This window comes from Maylandia zebra, linkage group LG9 (assembly GCF_041146795.1).
Source record: "Maylandia zebra isolate NMK-2024a linkage group LG9, Mzebra_GT3a, whole genome shotgun sequence".
Classification (NCBI taxonomy): Eukaryota; Metazoa; Chordata; class Actinopteri; order Cichliformes; family Cichlidae; genus Maylandia; species Maylandia zebra.
In genome coordinates, this window is record NC_135175.1 from 15,572,960 (window position 1) to 15,587,592 (window position 14,633).

Sequence of the window (14,633 nt, forward strand, 5' to 3'; positions counted from 1 at the left end):
ACTAGCTGCAGCTCACAGTCTACAACTTCTCTGGTCAAATTAGCTCGAGGATGCATTTCCAAAAAATGCTCCCATGACATAACTTTTGAGTCATTCACAGGCCTATATACACACTGTACAGCTTCATGATAAAACTTTTTTTTAAATATAATGAATGTGGGAAAAGCCGGTGCCCTCTGTCACACCCAATTTGGGATTAATCAGTGATGTACCATTTCAAATTCAGCTTCGCATCATTTTGCTTTTTTTTTTGTTTGTTTGAATTATTTCGTTGTTTTTACTCTTGCTTAAATAAAAACATTTCATATATAAATCTGATGCAGAAAAGACAACATCACCTGCATCCAGGAAATGACAGAGTGCTTTGAAACACTGGATTTTCCCAGAAAACAGAAAGTCATTTCATGCCGGTGGTGTCAAATTTAATGAAGTTGGGTTTTTCTTCCCCAGTTCTATTTCATCGAACTGCAAACAGGCCAGAAATTCCCGTTCAGTTTCTCAGATATGAGGATTTGAACGCGTTGTATTGGGCCTCCTAACCACATGAAGGCGCTGTTTGTTTCAGTAATACTGAAAAATCCTGAAATCTGCTGGTCCCTTTAACGCAACTCACATGGAACTCCTGGCCGGTTCTGCCTCGCGTGCTGGCAGTTGCAGCGTTCGTGGACCGGACCGAGCTTAGATATTGTCACCTATCAGTCTTCCTTTTTCGTTTCGCACTTTAAAATCGAATTTTCCCAAAAGGAAAATCTGTAGCTAGCTTTTAGAACTACCAAGTGACATATTTGACAGGTGTCGCATTGGGAAGAAGGCACACAACTCGTTTTATGTACGAGTCTGTCAACGTCAACGTCAACTAACAGTACCGCTCACAAAACGGTTATCTGAGGGGTGACAGAGATGACAGAAGAGCTCGAGCAGATTCTTTCGCAGCTCACACAGCCTGATAATGCAATTATTCAGCAGGTAACGTCACAAATAATTTTATTAAAGTTAACGTTAGCCTTACTTTGCCCGGCTATAAGTGAACTTTTTGAAATGGCTGCTGGAGATAAGCTAGCTGATGTTTGTTAAGGTTTGGTTAGCTAACTGTTAAACCACTGGTACTGATATTTAGGACCACTGGGTTGTTATATTAGCAGTTTACTGCCTGAATAGTTGGTACCTTAATTAAAAACCAGGCTTAGGTTGTGAGTCAGTTGGTGAGCTGTTATTTCTTTGTGGCACCCACCACAGACAATCTCTTTTGTCCTCTTTTAGGCCACAGCCCAGCTGAAACAGGCGTTCAAAGACCCAGCTATTATTCCAGGCTTGTGTGCGGTCATGAGTGGCTCCCAAAACCCTCAGGTACTATATACCTTTTATTATTTTATCCTCTAGTGTGTGTGTGTGAAAAGAATGCCCATCTTTGTAAACATTTGGCATCCAACATGCAGATCCGTCAGTCAGCTGCAGTGATGCTGAGGCTGAGGGTGAAGAAACACTGGAAGAAGATCAGCCCTAATGACAGAGAGAGGTTTGAGTTTTACTTTTCTTTCACACTACCAGCTTTCATAGTTTAAACTCTACTGTGATGTTTGCGTTTTATTCACACAGTCTGAAGGCAGTGGTGCTGCAGGCTTTCATGCAGGAAACAGAGTAAGAAAATGCTGCACTTACTGTTTTGCATTCTGTAGATATAGACCTACACATTTGAGCTGTCATGAGCCGTTGTTTCTCTGTTTATTTTCTTTGCAGGCACACGGTGCAGCATTCACTCTCCCAGCTGTGCGCTGTAATGGTTAAACATGAGACACCAGACCGTTGGCCTGCCCTGCTCCAGCTTCTCAATCAGTCCACCAAGAGCAGCAACCCTCATGACAGACAGGTAGCCTGATCAAGCACCAGATAGGAGTTCAGATTAGTTTAATGTATTTACAAGTGTAACATGATGATAGATGCACATGTCTGGACTAGTTCATAACCTGTGTTAGCTATAGCTTAAAGCAAGGATGTCACACACATTTTGCATTGTGGGCCACATAAAGCTGACTTTGATTTTAAGTGATACACACCAGTGAAAGTTTAACTACACATTTAATCTGTAATATAGCTTAACATAAGAAAAAGAAGTGCAGTTTTAACTGTATGTCTCAGGTTTTCTACATGATAATAACAAATGATGCTTTAGTTAATGAAAGACAATTGCCAGTATAGCTCATTGGGCTTAATTTGTAAGAAGTAAATGTGTAAAAAATGGTAGCTCATTGCCCAGACTGTTCAGTAAGTTTTTGTTAATTCACAGAAAATATACTGTTTGTTCTATGTTTTCCCTGCTTGTTACCTTGTGTCTAAACAAACAAAAAACAGATTTCCAAACAGGTCAATTTCTGTCTTTTTTTCCCTCTGGTTTAGTATAAATGGGTGAAGTCTGTAAAGGTTAGAAAACATACAGTTAAAAGTGCAAAGTTTATATCCCCCTTTACATTTTTTTCAGCTGTATTAGGCTGGCCAATTCTGGTTCTCAGGCCTTATGTTTGAAACATTTGGGTTAAAGTCTCATATTTTATTACAATTTGTGCATAGTTTAATCACTAGAAATATCGTAATTTTTTTGCCAGGTTGGACTCCTGCTGCTGAACAAGGTGATCGAATCCAACCCTGAGCCTTTCAAGCCCCACTACTGCCAGCTCCTGCAGCTGCTTCGTAGTGTGCTGGAAGACCACAACAACCCTACAGCTCTGTACTATTGCATCCTCACCCTCACAGCCATAACAGAATTCATTGGCACAGAAGAGATGGTGAGGCAAAACAACATTTCAGGCAATGTGCAGACATTGAAACTATTCCACAAGAGATTTGTTTATAATTGCACTGCATGTGATCCGTTACAACTTAAGTTGAAATAATTTTCAAAAATCTAGAAGTATTTTGTCACAACTCAATAACATCTTGCTCTCTTATAGCACCTGATGCGTTCCATCCTCCCAAATCTGATTGTTGCCCTGAAATGTCTCATCAAGGCTGATCAGGTAAATTCTAGCAAATGCTTTTGTACCTAATGTGTTGATAAATACCTACTAAATTATTACTTCTGTCTCTCCCTTCACAGAACCAAGCCAGTGAGGCCATGGAGGTGTTTAATGAGCTCATGGAGAGTGAGGTGTCCGTTATCGTCCCACATGTTGCTGACGTTGTCCGCTTCTTCTTGGAGGTACGACCTAATTGTGTGAATTCTGTTTGATATTCTACATTTTATTCATTTTTTAAAGCTGACAAGTGATGTTTGGTACCTGAATGCTCAGAGGGTTTTACATGTGCTTTCTGCTTGTGTTAGGTCGGCAGTGACACCAATCTGAGTGACTCTCTGCGAGTGAAAGCGCTCTCTTGCGTCACCTTCCTCATCAAGTTGAAGAGTAAGGTGAGTCATCCACCAGCTCTTTAAATATCTGCCTTATGTGTGTGTGTATGTGGAGTTGTAGAGCATATGAGAATCTTATGGGTCTGTCAAAAGACATGACTGCTTGTCTTGTCTTTTCTTGACACCAAACGTAGTGTTTACCACTGATAGCCATCCTAAAAAAAGCAACGAAAACATTCAAAATTCACAAATTAAAGTTAACACTGTTCTCACACATTTTATTATGTGCAGTTTAGTCATTATAATTTATAGAATTTAGAGAATAATTAAAAATACTAAGCTGTGACTTGACAAAATTATATATGTCATAAGTATAGGTCATCTGATTTTGGACCTTCTAGGAAGAGACGGTTTGTCTACAAGATTTTCTTTGTATTCGATTAAAATGAATAAATGAGTGTTTTCTGGGAATGGGACTAGTTATGCAAAATGAATTAAACTGACTGTAAAAACAAAGTGCAATCTCTTGTGACACATAACTGAATAAAAGCGGATTTACATAATGGATACTCCTTGTACTCCCAGCAGCTGGGAACTGGTTTGGTTTTTATTGGATACTTATTGGTGGAGTATCACATAGCTTTAAAATGTACGGAATATAAAAGTTGGATGCGAAATTTGAAATAATATATTTTTCTAATCTTCACAGACTGTGCTGAAGCAGAAGCTCCTGAGCCCAATCCTGCAGGCCATTTTCCCTGTACTGACTGCAGCTCCACCTCCGGGTGAGCAGGACCCAGAAGATGAAGAGGACGACAGCGGAGATGGAACAGATAATGAAAGTCCCAAACACTGTGCTGCTCAGGTGTTTAACTATTTTGATATAAATTGTGCTTTTTTGTTGTTTTTTATCAAAGAAGTTCACTTTGCAGGAGCTTAAAGTAATTTTGAATAAGATTTGACCTGTTCTTTTGTCTGTTTTCAGATTATTGACACTATGGCTCTTCATATGCCTCCAGAGAAACTGTTCCAACAACTGGTAGGTCATATAGATTTGGAATAACTCTGATCCCTGGCTGTTGTATCTGCTTTCTGATAGTGTGTTAAATTGTTTTGTTTTGTTTTGTTGTTTGTAATAGATGCCCCTTACTCAGACCTGCCTTGCCAGTGAAAATCCATATCAGAGGAAGGGAGGCCTCATGTGTCTTGCTGTGCTGGCTGAAGGGTGTGCAGACCACATACGCACTAAGTACGAACGCTTGACATGAAATAAGTGTATATATGTTGTTGATATGTGTTCAAATCTATACATGCAGTTTGATTTTTGACAATGTCTAAACATTCTTTGTGTATCTGTGTGGTAGGATTTTAAAATCAGTGCTGCAAACAGTATGTCAGAGTCTTTCAGACAGCAGTGAGGTGGTACGCAGTGCAGGCCTTTTTGCCCTTGGACAATTCTCTGAACATTTACAGGTGAGTCAGAACACCTCAGTGGGAAAAGCTGTTTTTCTGTTTATTTTTGGTTTTCAAGCCTTTAAAATCTGGTTCTTTGGGGTTTATACCTGGAATGAAGTGCTTGCATGTTTTATTCTATTTGTGACACAGTATGCTCAGTTTAGACCTTATTTACAACGGGAACTGTGTGTGAAGGAATGGACAGAAGTTATCATAAGATGTTGCATGCTATAGGATGTACTTAAAGTGTCACTTATCTCAAACCTGATCTATATGGATGTGTATAGTTTTTTCCACAATAAAACGAAGAACTATTCTCAGTTTCTTTTTCTAAATTTTCCTTCTTTGCTTTCCAGCCTGAAGTGAGCACGTATTGTTCAGAATTGATGCCTTTGTTGCTGGGATACCTTTCTTCGTTGAACCAGGCCAAGGTTGGCCACGTCACGAAAGCGTTTTACGCCCTAGAGAACTTCATGGAGAACCTAGGTAAAATATCTCCCCAGAGACAAGCACAGTAAAAGTCACACAACTTCCCTACAAGGGGAGAAATTACCAAAATGTTCTGCAAACCAAAAACTATTGTTAAACAAAACAAAAAGTCACCTTCTTTTCATCATCTCTCATTTTGGTTTTACAAACAGGAGCTGATATTGAGCCCTATCTGCCCACTCTGATGGAGACGATGCTTTCTGCTCTGAACAACACTGATAACCTCAAGATAAAAGAACTGGCAGTGTCTGCTATCGGTGCCATAGGTAACTGAATGTCAGGGTTTTATACATTAACCAGTAAAAAAAAAGAGTTCTAGTTTTCTGACTGACTGTGTAAGATAATAGTTCAATAAACATCCTCAATTATTTGTTCTTCCAGTGTCAAATACAGAAAGATAGAAAGACAAGCTATTATGACATTAAATCTTATCTCTTAAATGAAAACTAACCTAATCTCTCAACTACCTCAAATGACTTTAACAGCCAATGCTGCCAAGGAGCTGCTGGTTCCCTACTTCACCCCAGTTATTGAAAGTTTGAAGGGCTTTCTGACCACCACCACAGAGGAAATGAGGTCTCTACAAACTCAGTCTTTGGGTTGGTAAACTTCAAAATTCTCTCTAAACTAAAAAGTTTTCTTTTGAGATCAGGAAACATTTTAACCACACGTTCCCTGGTAGTTTCTGTAGGCTCTGTCTCACTGTTTTATTGTTGCTGTCAGATACTCTCTCTGTTCTGGCCCGCACCATTGGCAAAGATGTCTTCAGTCCTCTTGCTGCTGAGTGTGTTCAACTGGGCCTCAACCTCACCAATACCATTGATGACCCTGACCTAAGACGCTGCACGTATGTTACAACTCTTTATTGAACAAAGCAAACATTCAAGAAGTCAACGTTGTGATTCAAAACACATTTTTAACTAGTCCTCATTTCATTCCCTGCTAAAAGATCTCTCCCTGCTGTCAGAGCTTTATTATTGTGTTGTTGTGGTCTTCATAAATAGTAGTACAGAAAAGCTCCAGCTTACCTGTTGGTTGTCCTTCACCTCTCTGTCGCTCCATCTTTCAGGTACAGCCTCTATTCTGCTGTATCCATAGTCACCCCTGATTGCCTGACTCCTCACCTCACTGCCATAACAACTGTAATGCTGTATGCTCTGAAGTCCAGTGAAGGCGTCACGGTAGAAACTATTACTGTAGCACTTGTGTTTGAAATATTCTCAATTAAAACGAATGTTTCAATTTCCCACTTCCTATTTTGTTGTTTTCAGGCACATCTTGAGGAGGACAAGGCGTTTGTTCTGCTGGACGATGATGACGATGAAAATGACGAAAAAGATACAGAGATTTTTTTAGAAGATGACAAAGGGACAGATATCCATGATGTGGCTGGGTAAGGCTCACATACTTGCACACACACGTAGTTCATGTTCATCCAAATACTCACACTGAAAACCCAATGTGTCCATGTCTTAGGTTCAGTGTGGAGAATGCCTACATTGACGAAAAGGAGGATGCCTGCGAGGCACTAGGAGAGATTGCCTTCAATGCTGGGTAAAACTTTGTAACTTCTTCTTTTCTTTTTTTTTTCTTTTTTTTTTTTTTTTTTTTAAACCTTCAGTGATGGGAATTTTACAGAGATTAACACACATGGATAAATGTACTTAATAAGAATAAAAAATTAGGAAGTGTTCTAAAACTTGTGTCCCATGCGAGACATTTTAGATGTGAACATGTGTGTAATTTTTGCTCTTATTGCTGTGGTTTCCCCTGACAGTGTTGCCTTCCAGCCCTTCCTGGAGTCCAGCTTCCAGCAGGTTTATGAGATGAGAGATGTAAGTGGCTCCGGTTGGCTGGTTGACCAAATATCCCTCTCGTTTAATGTGCTGTGAAGGGCACTTTGTGGTCTGTAATTGTGCATCTAGTTATAAATGACCGTCTATAGGTTAATTGATAATGTTGATTTGAATCCTGCCTTATATTGTTATCTTTGGTCAGTTTTAAAAGCTATTTTCACAGATATAAAAATGTTTTACTATTTCCCTTGATAAGCTTTAACAAAGGTGAGGCAGCTAAAACAATCTTCTAACAGTATATAGACTACTGCTAAATACATTGTAAGAGACTGTAAGTTGTGGCTAATAAACATTAAAGACCCTTTCCTTAAAAAAAACCAAACAAACACATTTATGCTTTGGCAAGGTGATCAAATGTTTTCCTGCTAGCTGTTGTGCCTATATCATTTTATTAATACCTTACTTTTTCAGACGATATGTTGGTACTGCTGTGAGAAAAATGTGGCATTACAGTATCCCTTTTTTTAGGGGTCAATCCTTGTTGGTTCTGCCATAATGCCAGGGTCCCTCATACTTTATCTTCCTTTAACTTCAGGAGGGTCATACTTGCATTGAACCTGTCACGTCTGTCAGCCCCACCCAGTAAGCTGTAGTATTCTCTCTTACTTTTCTCCCCAGTTTCCCCATGAGGATGTTCGCAGGGCAGCGTTTGGAGCCATGGGGCAGTTTTGCCGAGCTCAGCACAAAGTGTGGAAGGAGAATCCCACTGAGGCCAACCAGCAGGGTATTACAGGGCACCAGCAAGCTGAATTAGGCAGTAGTATTGTCTGCTCTAGATTCAGTAACACAACCGAGGCGGATAAGACAAGTTTCTAAACAGAGATAGAAAGTTGCATATAGATTTTATATCCTGGAAAATTATATCCAGTTTCAACTTAGAAATGTGCTTTTTGTGTATAACAGGAATCAGCGCCATTGCTTTTCATACATTTTAACTTTCTTCTTCGATGTTTCTGCACATCTTTTGTCGCACACTCAGCCCTGTTGAAGTTGTTGGATATAGTGGTTCCCTGCTTTTTGGAAACGGTGCGAAGGGAGCCCGAGCGTCATGTTGTGATGGGTGTCTTGGAAAGCATGAATAGTGTCATCAAGTCCTGCAAAGAGGAGGTTTTCAAAAACCCTTCCCGCCTGAAGGAGATCAGCCATGCCATCCGCGATGTGCTCAAGAAAAAGGTGAGGGTGTGGGTGATGGATGGTTTTATTTGCCAAAACTCATTTGTCACAGATTGTTTTGCTTAGAATGAATTGTGCTTTAAAAGCCTTCCACTTTTTTTTTTCCTGTTGTTTTCTCTGCCTTCTCAGACCCCGTGTCAGGACAGCGGTGGTGATGAAGCTGATGATGAAGACCAACAGGTGCTGCAAATCAAACAGTAAACTGGATCAACACAATGCTGAATTTTTGCTGTGAAAATATCTGTCCTGATCCAAGAGCTTTAGTGTTTTCTGTGGCCCACTTTTAAATACAATGCAGTCAAAAGTAACAATACGAGTCTGTGAAGTTTTTATCTCTTTTTTCCCTCCGTATTGATTATTCCTGTTGATGTGCTGTGTGTTTCAGGCAGAGTATGATGCCATGCTCCAGGAGTTTGCAGGGGAGGGAATCCCCTTGGTGGCCGCCTCCGTTCCTGCAGACAACTTTTTCCCCTTCCTCAATGACCTGTTGCCCTTCATCATGAACAAAGCTGTGAGTCCGAATGCACTGATACATTTAGGCGTGTGACAGGAGTACTTTATACCCCAGCACCTTTTTCTTTTTTCAGATGGCAGTTTATTACAAAGCAAGTAACAGAACTAGTACCATGTGTTATCCCCTGCCATCCGTAGATGTTACAGATCTCAACTTATAAATAAATAAGAAAAAATATTTAAAAGAGAACATAAATAAAGTCACACAGTCATTTAACGAAGACTTCCAAAATTTCAATTTTATAGGTTTAACATATTTGACCCAAATATCCCAAAGTTTAAGATCAATAAAGAAAGAAAACATTTCCATAGTGTAAATATCACGTAATATATCTGTGTCAAGAGATTTATTCTAAAAGACACTTCTTCAGCTGAGTCTGAAAGGTAGAAACACACAGACGCTGTAGTTTTTACTTGCAAGGGCGGTCACAGAGCGCTCACACGAGAGTGGGGGGCCCTGTGATCAGCGCTCTGTTCTTGCACTTGTCTTTATTTATACACAAGAAAAGTAATACAATAATGAAAACATTTGTTCAGTGGAATATTGATGTGTGTGTGTGTGTGTGTGTGTGTGTGTGTGTGTGTGTGTGTGTGTGTGTGTGTGTGTGTGTGTGTGTGTGTGTGTGTGTGTGTGTGTGTGTGTGTGTGTGTGTGTGTGTGTGTGTGTGTGTGGGAAGCAGCCCCTTTTCCTGGTAAGAGCTCAGAACTGCTTGTTCAGCTTCTTACTATCGCTGTGGGAAGATTCAGATAAAAATATCTGAACAAGTTTTATAAAAGAACAATCAGTTCTAAGTAATATAAAGGTCATCATGCAGTATTCTATCACATGTAAACTTATATCATTAAAAGCTTATACTGACTACTATTTTCCATTGACAATCTGTCACTCTTGAACTGATTGATTTTGCTAAGCACAGAGAAATGTTTTTAATCTGGTTTGAAATTCTTTGGGAAGAGTCACCCTAATAAATCATATTTATTTACTGAATTTCATAGAAATCCTCGTGCACTGTGGCAGACCGGTCCTTCTCTGTGGGCACCATTGCAGAAATCCTCCATGCTCTCATGAGCGTGTCTGGGGGGCGGGGAGTGGCAGGCCGCCTGTCCAATCGCTTGCTTCCTGTACTGGTAGCTGGAGCGAAGGACAGTGACCCTGAGGTTCGGAACAACAGCGTGTTTGGACTGGGATGCCTGGCTCAGGCAGCTGGACCCATCGTTGTATCGTATCCTTCTTAACTGTGTGTGCTTCTGTTTGGAATAATTGTTGTGTTTGGCAGTACACATTTTATTTTGTTTTTTCAGACTAAATTAAATCCATTGCAGTCCTTAGCAAAGTCTGTCTCAGAGACTATCCCATGATGCTGTCTGTGTTTTCCAACCTGCTGTCCAAGGAATCTGACCTCAGGGTAATTGATAACCTGTGTGCTGCCCTCTGCAGGATGATCATGAGCAATGTGGATGCTGTCCCTCTGGAACAGGTTTGTTATATTAAATATTTCAGCTAATGGTTCTCACCTCTTCAGCTAAACTTAACTACAGCATATTTTCACAAGCAGGAAGCTGAGTGCAACAGTGCTGCAAAAATGTTTTCAGAATTTCAAGCAAATGACTCTTTGCTCACTGACAGGTGTTGCCAGCTTTGGTGGCTCGTCTCCCGCTCAAAGAGGACCAAGAAGAGAACAATACAGTGTTCAGCTGCCTGGCTATGCTCTACACACACAGCCCTGCTCTGGTACAGTCAAAACCACATTTACATCTGTTTACATTTCCAATGTAGAGGATGAGTTTAGATCACTGTGGTCCGTTGTCAATTGTGTTGCACAGGAAATTGTGTTTCCTTACATTTATTTTGTGTTGAAAGAAGTCTTTGATCCACATTGATTATTAAAGAGCAGCTGTTCACATGTTTAGAAAGATGCTTTGTAAGGAAAACTTCTGACCAATCATCTTTTATTAAATGTTAAATCATTTATTCTTACAATCTAACACATGCAGAAACTTTGACATGCTCTGATGTAAATCTTGAATTTCTTCACATTGTGCATTTTGTCCCTAAATGTAAAAAATATTTGAATCAGACTTTTTTTCTTAAGTTTATGTATTTTTTTTTTTTATCTCTTTCAGGTCGTGAATTTAATGAAACCCATAGTTGCTGCTTCCAGTCATGTCCTAGGCAACAAGGATGTTGATAAAGGTGAAGATTTCTGCAGAATAGCAGATTGCATGTAAAAATTCCCTCGAATGAACCCTCGTGACTCAGAGCTTCACATCTGATGTTTCTTAGCATCCTGCACAGCACTCTCATCAGTATTTCGTTCTTTTGTAGTGATCTGTCTCCAGTGTTGACCTCTAACTCTGTTTGTTTCTCCTCCACAGAAAGCCAGAACATTTCAGTAGCACTCATGCAAAAGTTTGCCCAGAACCACAGTGCTGAGTTCCAAGCAGCTGTGACCTCACTTCCTGCAGAGCAGAGGGATAGTCTCAGCGCAGCCATCACTGCCTCATAGCCCACACACATAGATACATCCTTCCACTCAACAACCAGAAAAATTATACTGTAGGTAGAAAATGGGACAGTTGTGTGTCATGTTTAAGCTGGATGATCTAAGTGCAGCACTTCAGCCATTCTTCAAAAGTTATTATTACATTCAGCAGCTCTTCTTTTTATTTATTTGCTAACATGCATGCTGTGTTTACATTTTCTTATGTTAGGAGTTCTGGTTCTATTTTGATTTCCTGCTTTACTATAAATCAATTTAACCTGTGGAGAAAGATGTGTGTTCTTGCTCCTTTGAACTGCCTTATTCAGAGATTTCTTAATGTTTGTACACATGCTGAGTTATTAGTTTTGAAAACAGTTACTTTACCTTTAGTACTCTGCTGATGCTCAGAAATACAACCTGTGACCTTACAGAGCCCAAAAAACTTTCACAAAACACAAATTAACAAGGACAGAAGCTTTTTACAAATGCTTCAGTAATGTAATTCTAACAAGTTATGCAATGTCAGTTCAGAAGTATTTATCACTAAATAAAACCAGTCTTGTCATAATAAGCTTTGCTGTGGACCGTTGGAGCATTCATGTTAAAACTTTCTTACAAAAAAAGGTAATCAGATGTTAAGTTTGTTCAATTTCAGTTGTACTCATTGTGTTGCTCCTCAGATCTCCCGTTGTCCCTGAGCCTGAGTAAAGCCCGGCAGCTTGTTTTCAGTGTCCAGCGCCATAGTCATCTGCACGGGTGTCAGTCCATTTTCCCCTGATGCAAACACAGAAGCACACAGAAGAATCTTTGTGAGCCCATGTGGCATTTTAACTGGAAAACTCATGTCTGAGATATAAATTCCACATATCGTCAGAGGCTCTGAGGGCTTTTAATTCTGCATTTAATTCTGCTCCTACAAGAGTAAATGAATAATTGTCATTTTGAAAAGTGGACCTGATTCCTGACAGTGCTGAGAAGTCAGGTTTTATGTGGACGCTGACGTAATGTTTGGTACGATTTTTTTGTCATTGCCTCAGGCTGTGGCACACCACTGTGATCCACATGAGTCTGACAAGTCACCCGTTATCTGAGAGGTCGCTGTGCACTGCAGGGAGAGTGGCTTTTTTGGGGGGCATGGCAATGTAGATATTGGCTAACAGTGACAAAGCAAAGAAAAATCTGAATCAAGAAACCCCGAGCCAACTTGAACGGCAGCAGAAGTGAGATTATGAGCCTCACATATCAAAAGTGTGAGATTTAAACTGCTTCCAGACCTGCACACGTCTGTTTCCAGGGCAGGATATCCATTCCAGTGCGGCAGAAGGAGCGGTCAGTGTGGGCCTCGGTGCTGTACAGGACCTCCTGGAGCTGTTTGTCTCCTGGCTTCTGGGCTTTCACGCGTACCTGAAGGACAGAACAGGAAAATCAAGTTGCTCTCACTGTCACCTGATTTCCACAGACTGCCATCACACCACATCCCTGCAATTGGATCTCACAGCTGTACCTCTAGGATAGTGATCTCTTTCTCCTTCAGCTTCCCTGCTTTGTTTTTCACCTGGGTCTTCTTGGTGTCAACCCAAACCACCCTCTCCTTCACCTCTGACCTGAATATACACACACATTAATAAATATTCATTAGATTGCTTCTTTAAAAACAAAATAAAAACACTTCCTCACATGGAGTGAGACTCACTCTTGGATGCCCAGATCAGCAAGTGTGGTGTCCAGGAAAGGGAAGGGCTGGTTTGCCAGGTCGGCCTGCACCTCGATGGGCAGTGTCACCGACATGGGGATATCCCGCTCCACTATGACGCGCAACATTTTGTTGTGGGACCCCGGGAGCTTCCTTTCTGCCGGTCGGTTAGCCTGCTCCACAGTTGCCGCCTCCTCCAGAGAGCGTTTTGTGTCGTCTGCTGCCAGCTTGACTTGCTGATCTGTATTTCAGGAGGCAGTGGGTTTTTACCCTCTCCCCCTTTGATCCTGTGCGTTATCTTTTAAAACTTGCTATCTGCACCTTTTGGTTCCAGCACGTCTTTATTGTTAGAGCTGTTGCTTGCTGTGTTCTTCTGCGGGGTGCTGATGATTCAGTGTTCTGCTTCTTCTGATGGTAAACGCCTCTGGAAAGCCTGAATATGTGAGCGCGTCTGATTCATACAGCGTTCTGCTCTGCCCCCCGGGCTGATATATGCAGCCAGTGTGAATGTGTGTTATGTGTCACTCAGATGTTAGGTTCATTAGACTGTCACAAGAGTGATGGACGGATGTTGGTGTTTTTAGGGCCAGGTGTATGAGCAGACCAGCTTCTGCTTTTAAATCAGGTAGAACGCGACCTCATCTTTGTGCAGTGCGTTACACATTTAATCTTTTTAACTGATTGGTGATTTCAGGCTAAATTAGTGAACTCTGTGACAAGAAAGGAAGTGAAAAAGCGACAAGGTCACTTCAGGTTCAATGTCAACAACACATTCATGACTGCTTAATGAGATAATCCATCCACCATATCTAGTCCTCCACTTATCATCGTCAGGCTTCCCCGTGTGCCCTCTGTCTCATTTCTCTGAGAGCTGAGGTGAGACAGCAGTCTTTCACATCACAGCGTCACATTTTCCGCTGTAAAGAAAAAAATGCATTCCAACTTTCAAAGTTTCAATCCTGCTGCTGTAGGACACAAACACATGACGTGTAGCATCACACCGGGCACACTGTGCGCTGTCCTGTACACTTATCTTCAGCTTTTCACTTTCCTTTGTGCAAACTTTCGTCAGTTCCTTTGATGCTGCAGGGACGTTAGACAGGGAATCTCCACTGTTAATGGCCACAGTGACAAACTATCAAAACTAATGTTGAGCAAACTATTGCACCATAAATGTTTTTGTACACAGTGGAAAACGTAGCAGTCAGCTGGCTATTCTTGTACCAAACATTATGTACAACGGACACTTCTTGGCACGATGTCACCACCTGAATGCATAGCAACAAAATTCCCATTCCAGTGTGCTGATGTGAATGAGGATTTCTGCCCTGACCTCAGCTCGGGCTTCTTGGCCTCATCGAGGTATTTGACAAGCAAGCGCTCATATCGCTATTGAGCCATGAGGTCACAGAGGAGTTTTTCTGCCAGCGAGGCACCATCTGGTCCCGTCACAGGCAGGAGATAAAGCCTCTGTAACATTTCACATTTCATTAATTTCTATATGCAGCATGTTTCTACAGCATGTGCAGAATCTGAAAGAGAGAGACTGATGTGTAGGCTTTTTCTAAGAGGCTCAGTCATCGTATGACAATGAAGAGAAGTCCAGTCCTTTGAGATGCAAAGAATAAGTA

General features: G+C 40.9%; 2 protein-coding genes across 2 annotated transcripts; one reads left to right on the forward strand and one right to left on the reverse strand.

Annotated features, from left to right (window-relative positions):
• Positions 1 to 597: 597 nt before the first annotated feature.
• On the forward strand, positions 598 to 11,880 carry ipo4 (importin 4). The gene is made up of 30 exons (XM_004546466.3): positions 598 to 966; positions 1,261 to 1,347; positions 1,437 to 1,516; positions 1,597 to 1,638; positions 1,738 to 1,867; positions 2,601 to 2,780; positions 2,946 to 3,011; positions 3,092 to 3,193; positions 3,317 to 3,400; positions 4,050 to 4,205; positions 4,326 to 4,379; positions 4,480 to 4,589; positions 4,705 to 4,813; positions 5,152 to 5,281; positions 5,437 to 5,550; positions 5,770 to 5,883; positions 6,008 to 6,131; positions 6,354 to 6,465; positions 6,556 to 6,677; positions 6,761 to 6,838; positions 7,062 to 7,119; positions 7,759 to 7,864; positions 8,120 to 8,313; positions 8,443 to 8,493; positions 8,699 to 8,824; positions 9,823 to 10,049; positions 10,172 to 10,304; positions 10,454 to 10,558; positions 10,951 to 11,020; positions 11,203 to 11,880. The coding sequence occupies exons 1-30, from the start codon at positions 901 to 903 to the stop codon at positions 11,331 to 11,333; spliced, it is 3,261 nt and encodes a 1,086-aa protein (XP_004546523.2). The 5' UTR covers positions 598 to 900; the 3' UTR covers positions 11,334 to 11,880.
• LOC143420283 (uncharacterized) lies at positions 11,463 to 13,455 on the reverse strand. The gene is made up of 4 exons (XM_076888070.1): positions 13,003 to 13,455; positions 12,814 to 12,913; positions 12,584 to 12,713; positions 11,463 to 12,083 (listed from the first exon to the last, which is right to left on the reverse strand). Exons 1-4 carry the CDS (start codon positions 13,128 to 13,130, stop codon positions 11,986 to 11,988), a joined length of 456 nt encoding a protein of 151 aa, XP_076744185.1. The 5' UTR covers positions 13,131 to 13,455; the 3' UTR covers positions 11,463 to 11,985.
• Positions 13,456 to 14,633: the final 1,178 nt, after the last annotated feature.

Excerpts from the sequence above, each read along its gene's own strand:
- ipo4 (XM_004546466.3), top strand. The coding sequence starts at position 901 with ATGACAGAAGAGCTCGAGCAGATTCTTTCGCAGCTCACACAGCCTGAT. Across the intron at positions 3,012-3,091 it reads GTCTCATCAAGGCTGATCAG|AACCAAGCCAGTGAGGCCAT; the intron begins GTAAATTCTAGC and ends CTCCCTTCACAG. Across the intron at positions 5,551-5,769 it reads GTCTGCTATCGGTGCCATAG|CCAATGCTGCCAAGGAGCTG; the intron begins GTAACTGAATGT and ends TGACTTTAACAG.
- LOC143420283 (XM_076888070.1), bottom strand. The coding sequence starts at position 13,130 with ATGTTGCGCGTCATAGTGGAGCGGGATATCCCCATGTCGGTGACACTG. Across the intron at positions 12,914-13,002 it reads GCTGATCTGGGCATCCAAGA|GTCAGAGGTGAAGGAGAGGG; the intron begins GTGAGTCTCACT and ends GTGTATATTCAG. Across the intron at positions 12,714-12,813 it reads AAGAGATCACTATCCTAGAG|GTACGCGTGAAAGCCCAGAA; the intron begins GTACAGCTGTGA and ends TCTGTCCTTCAG.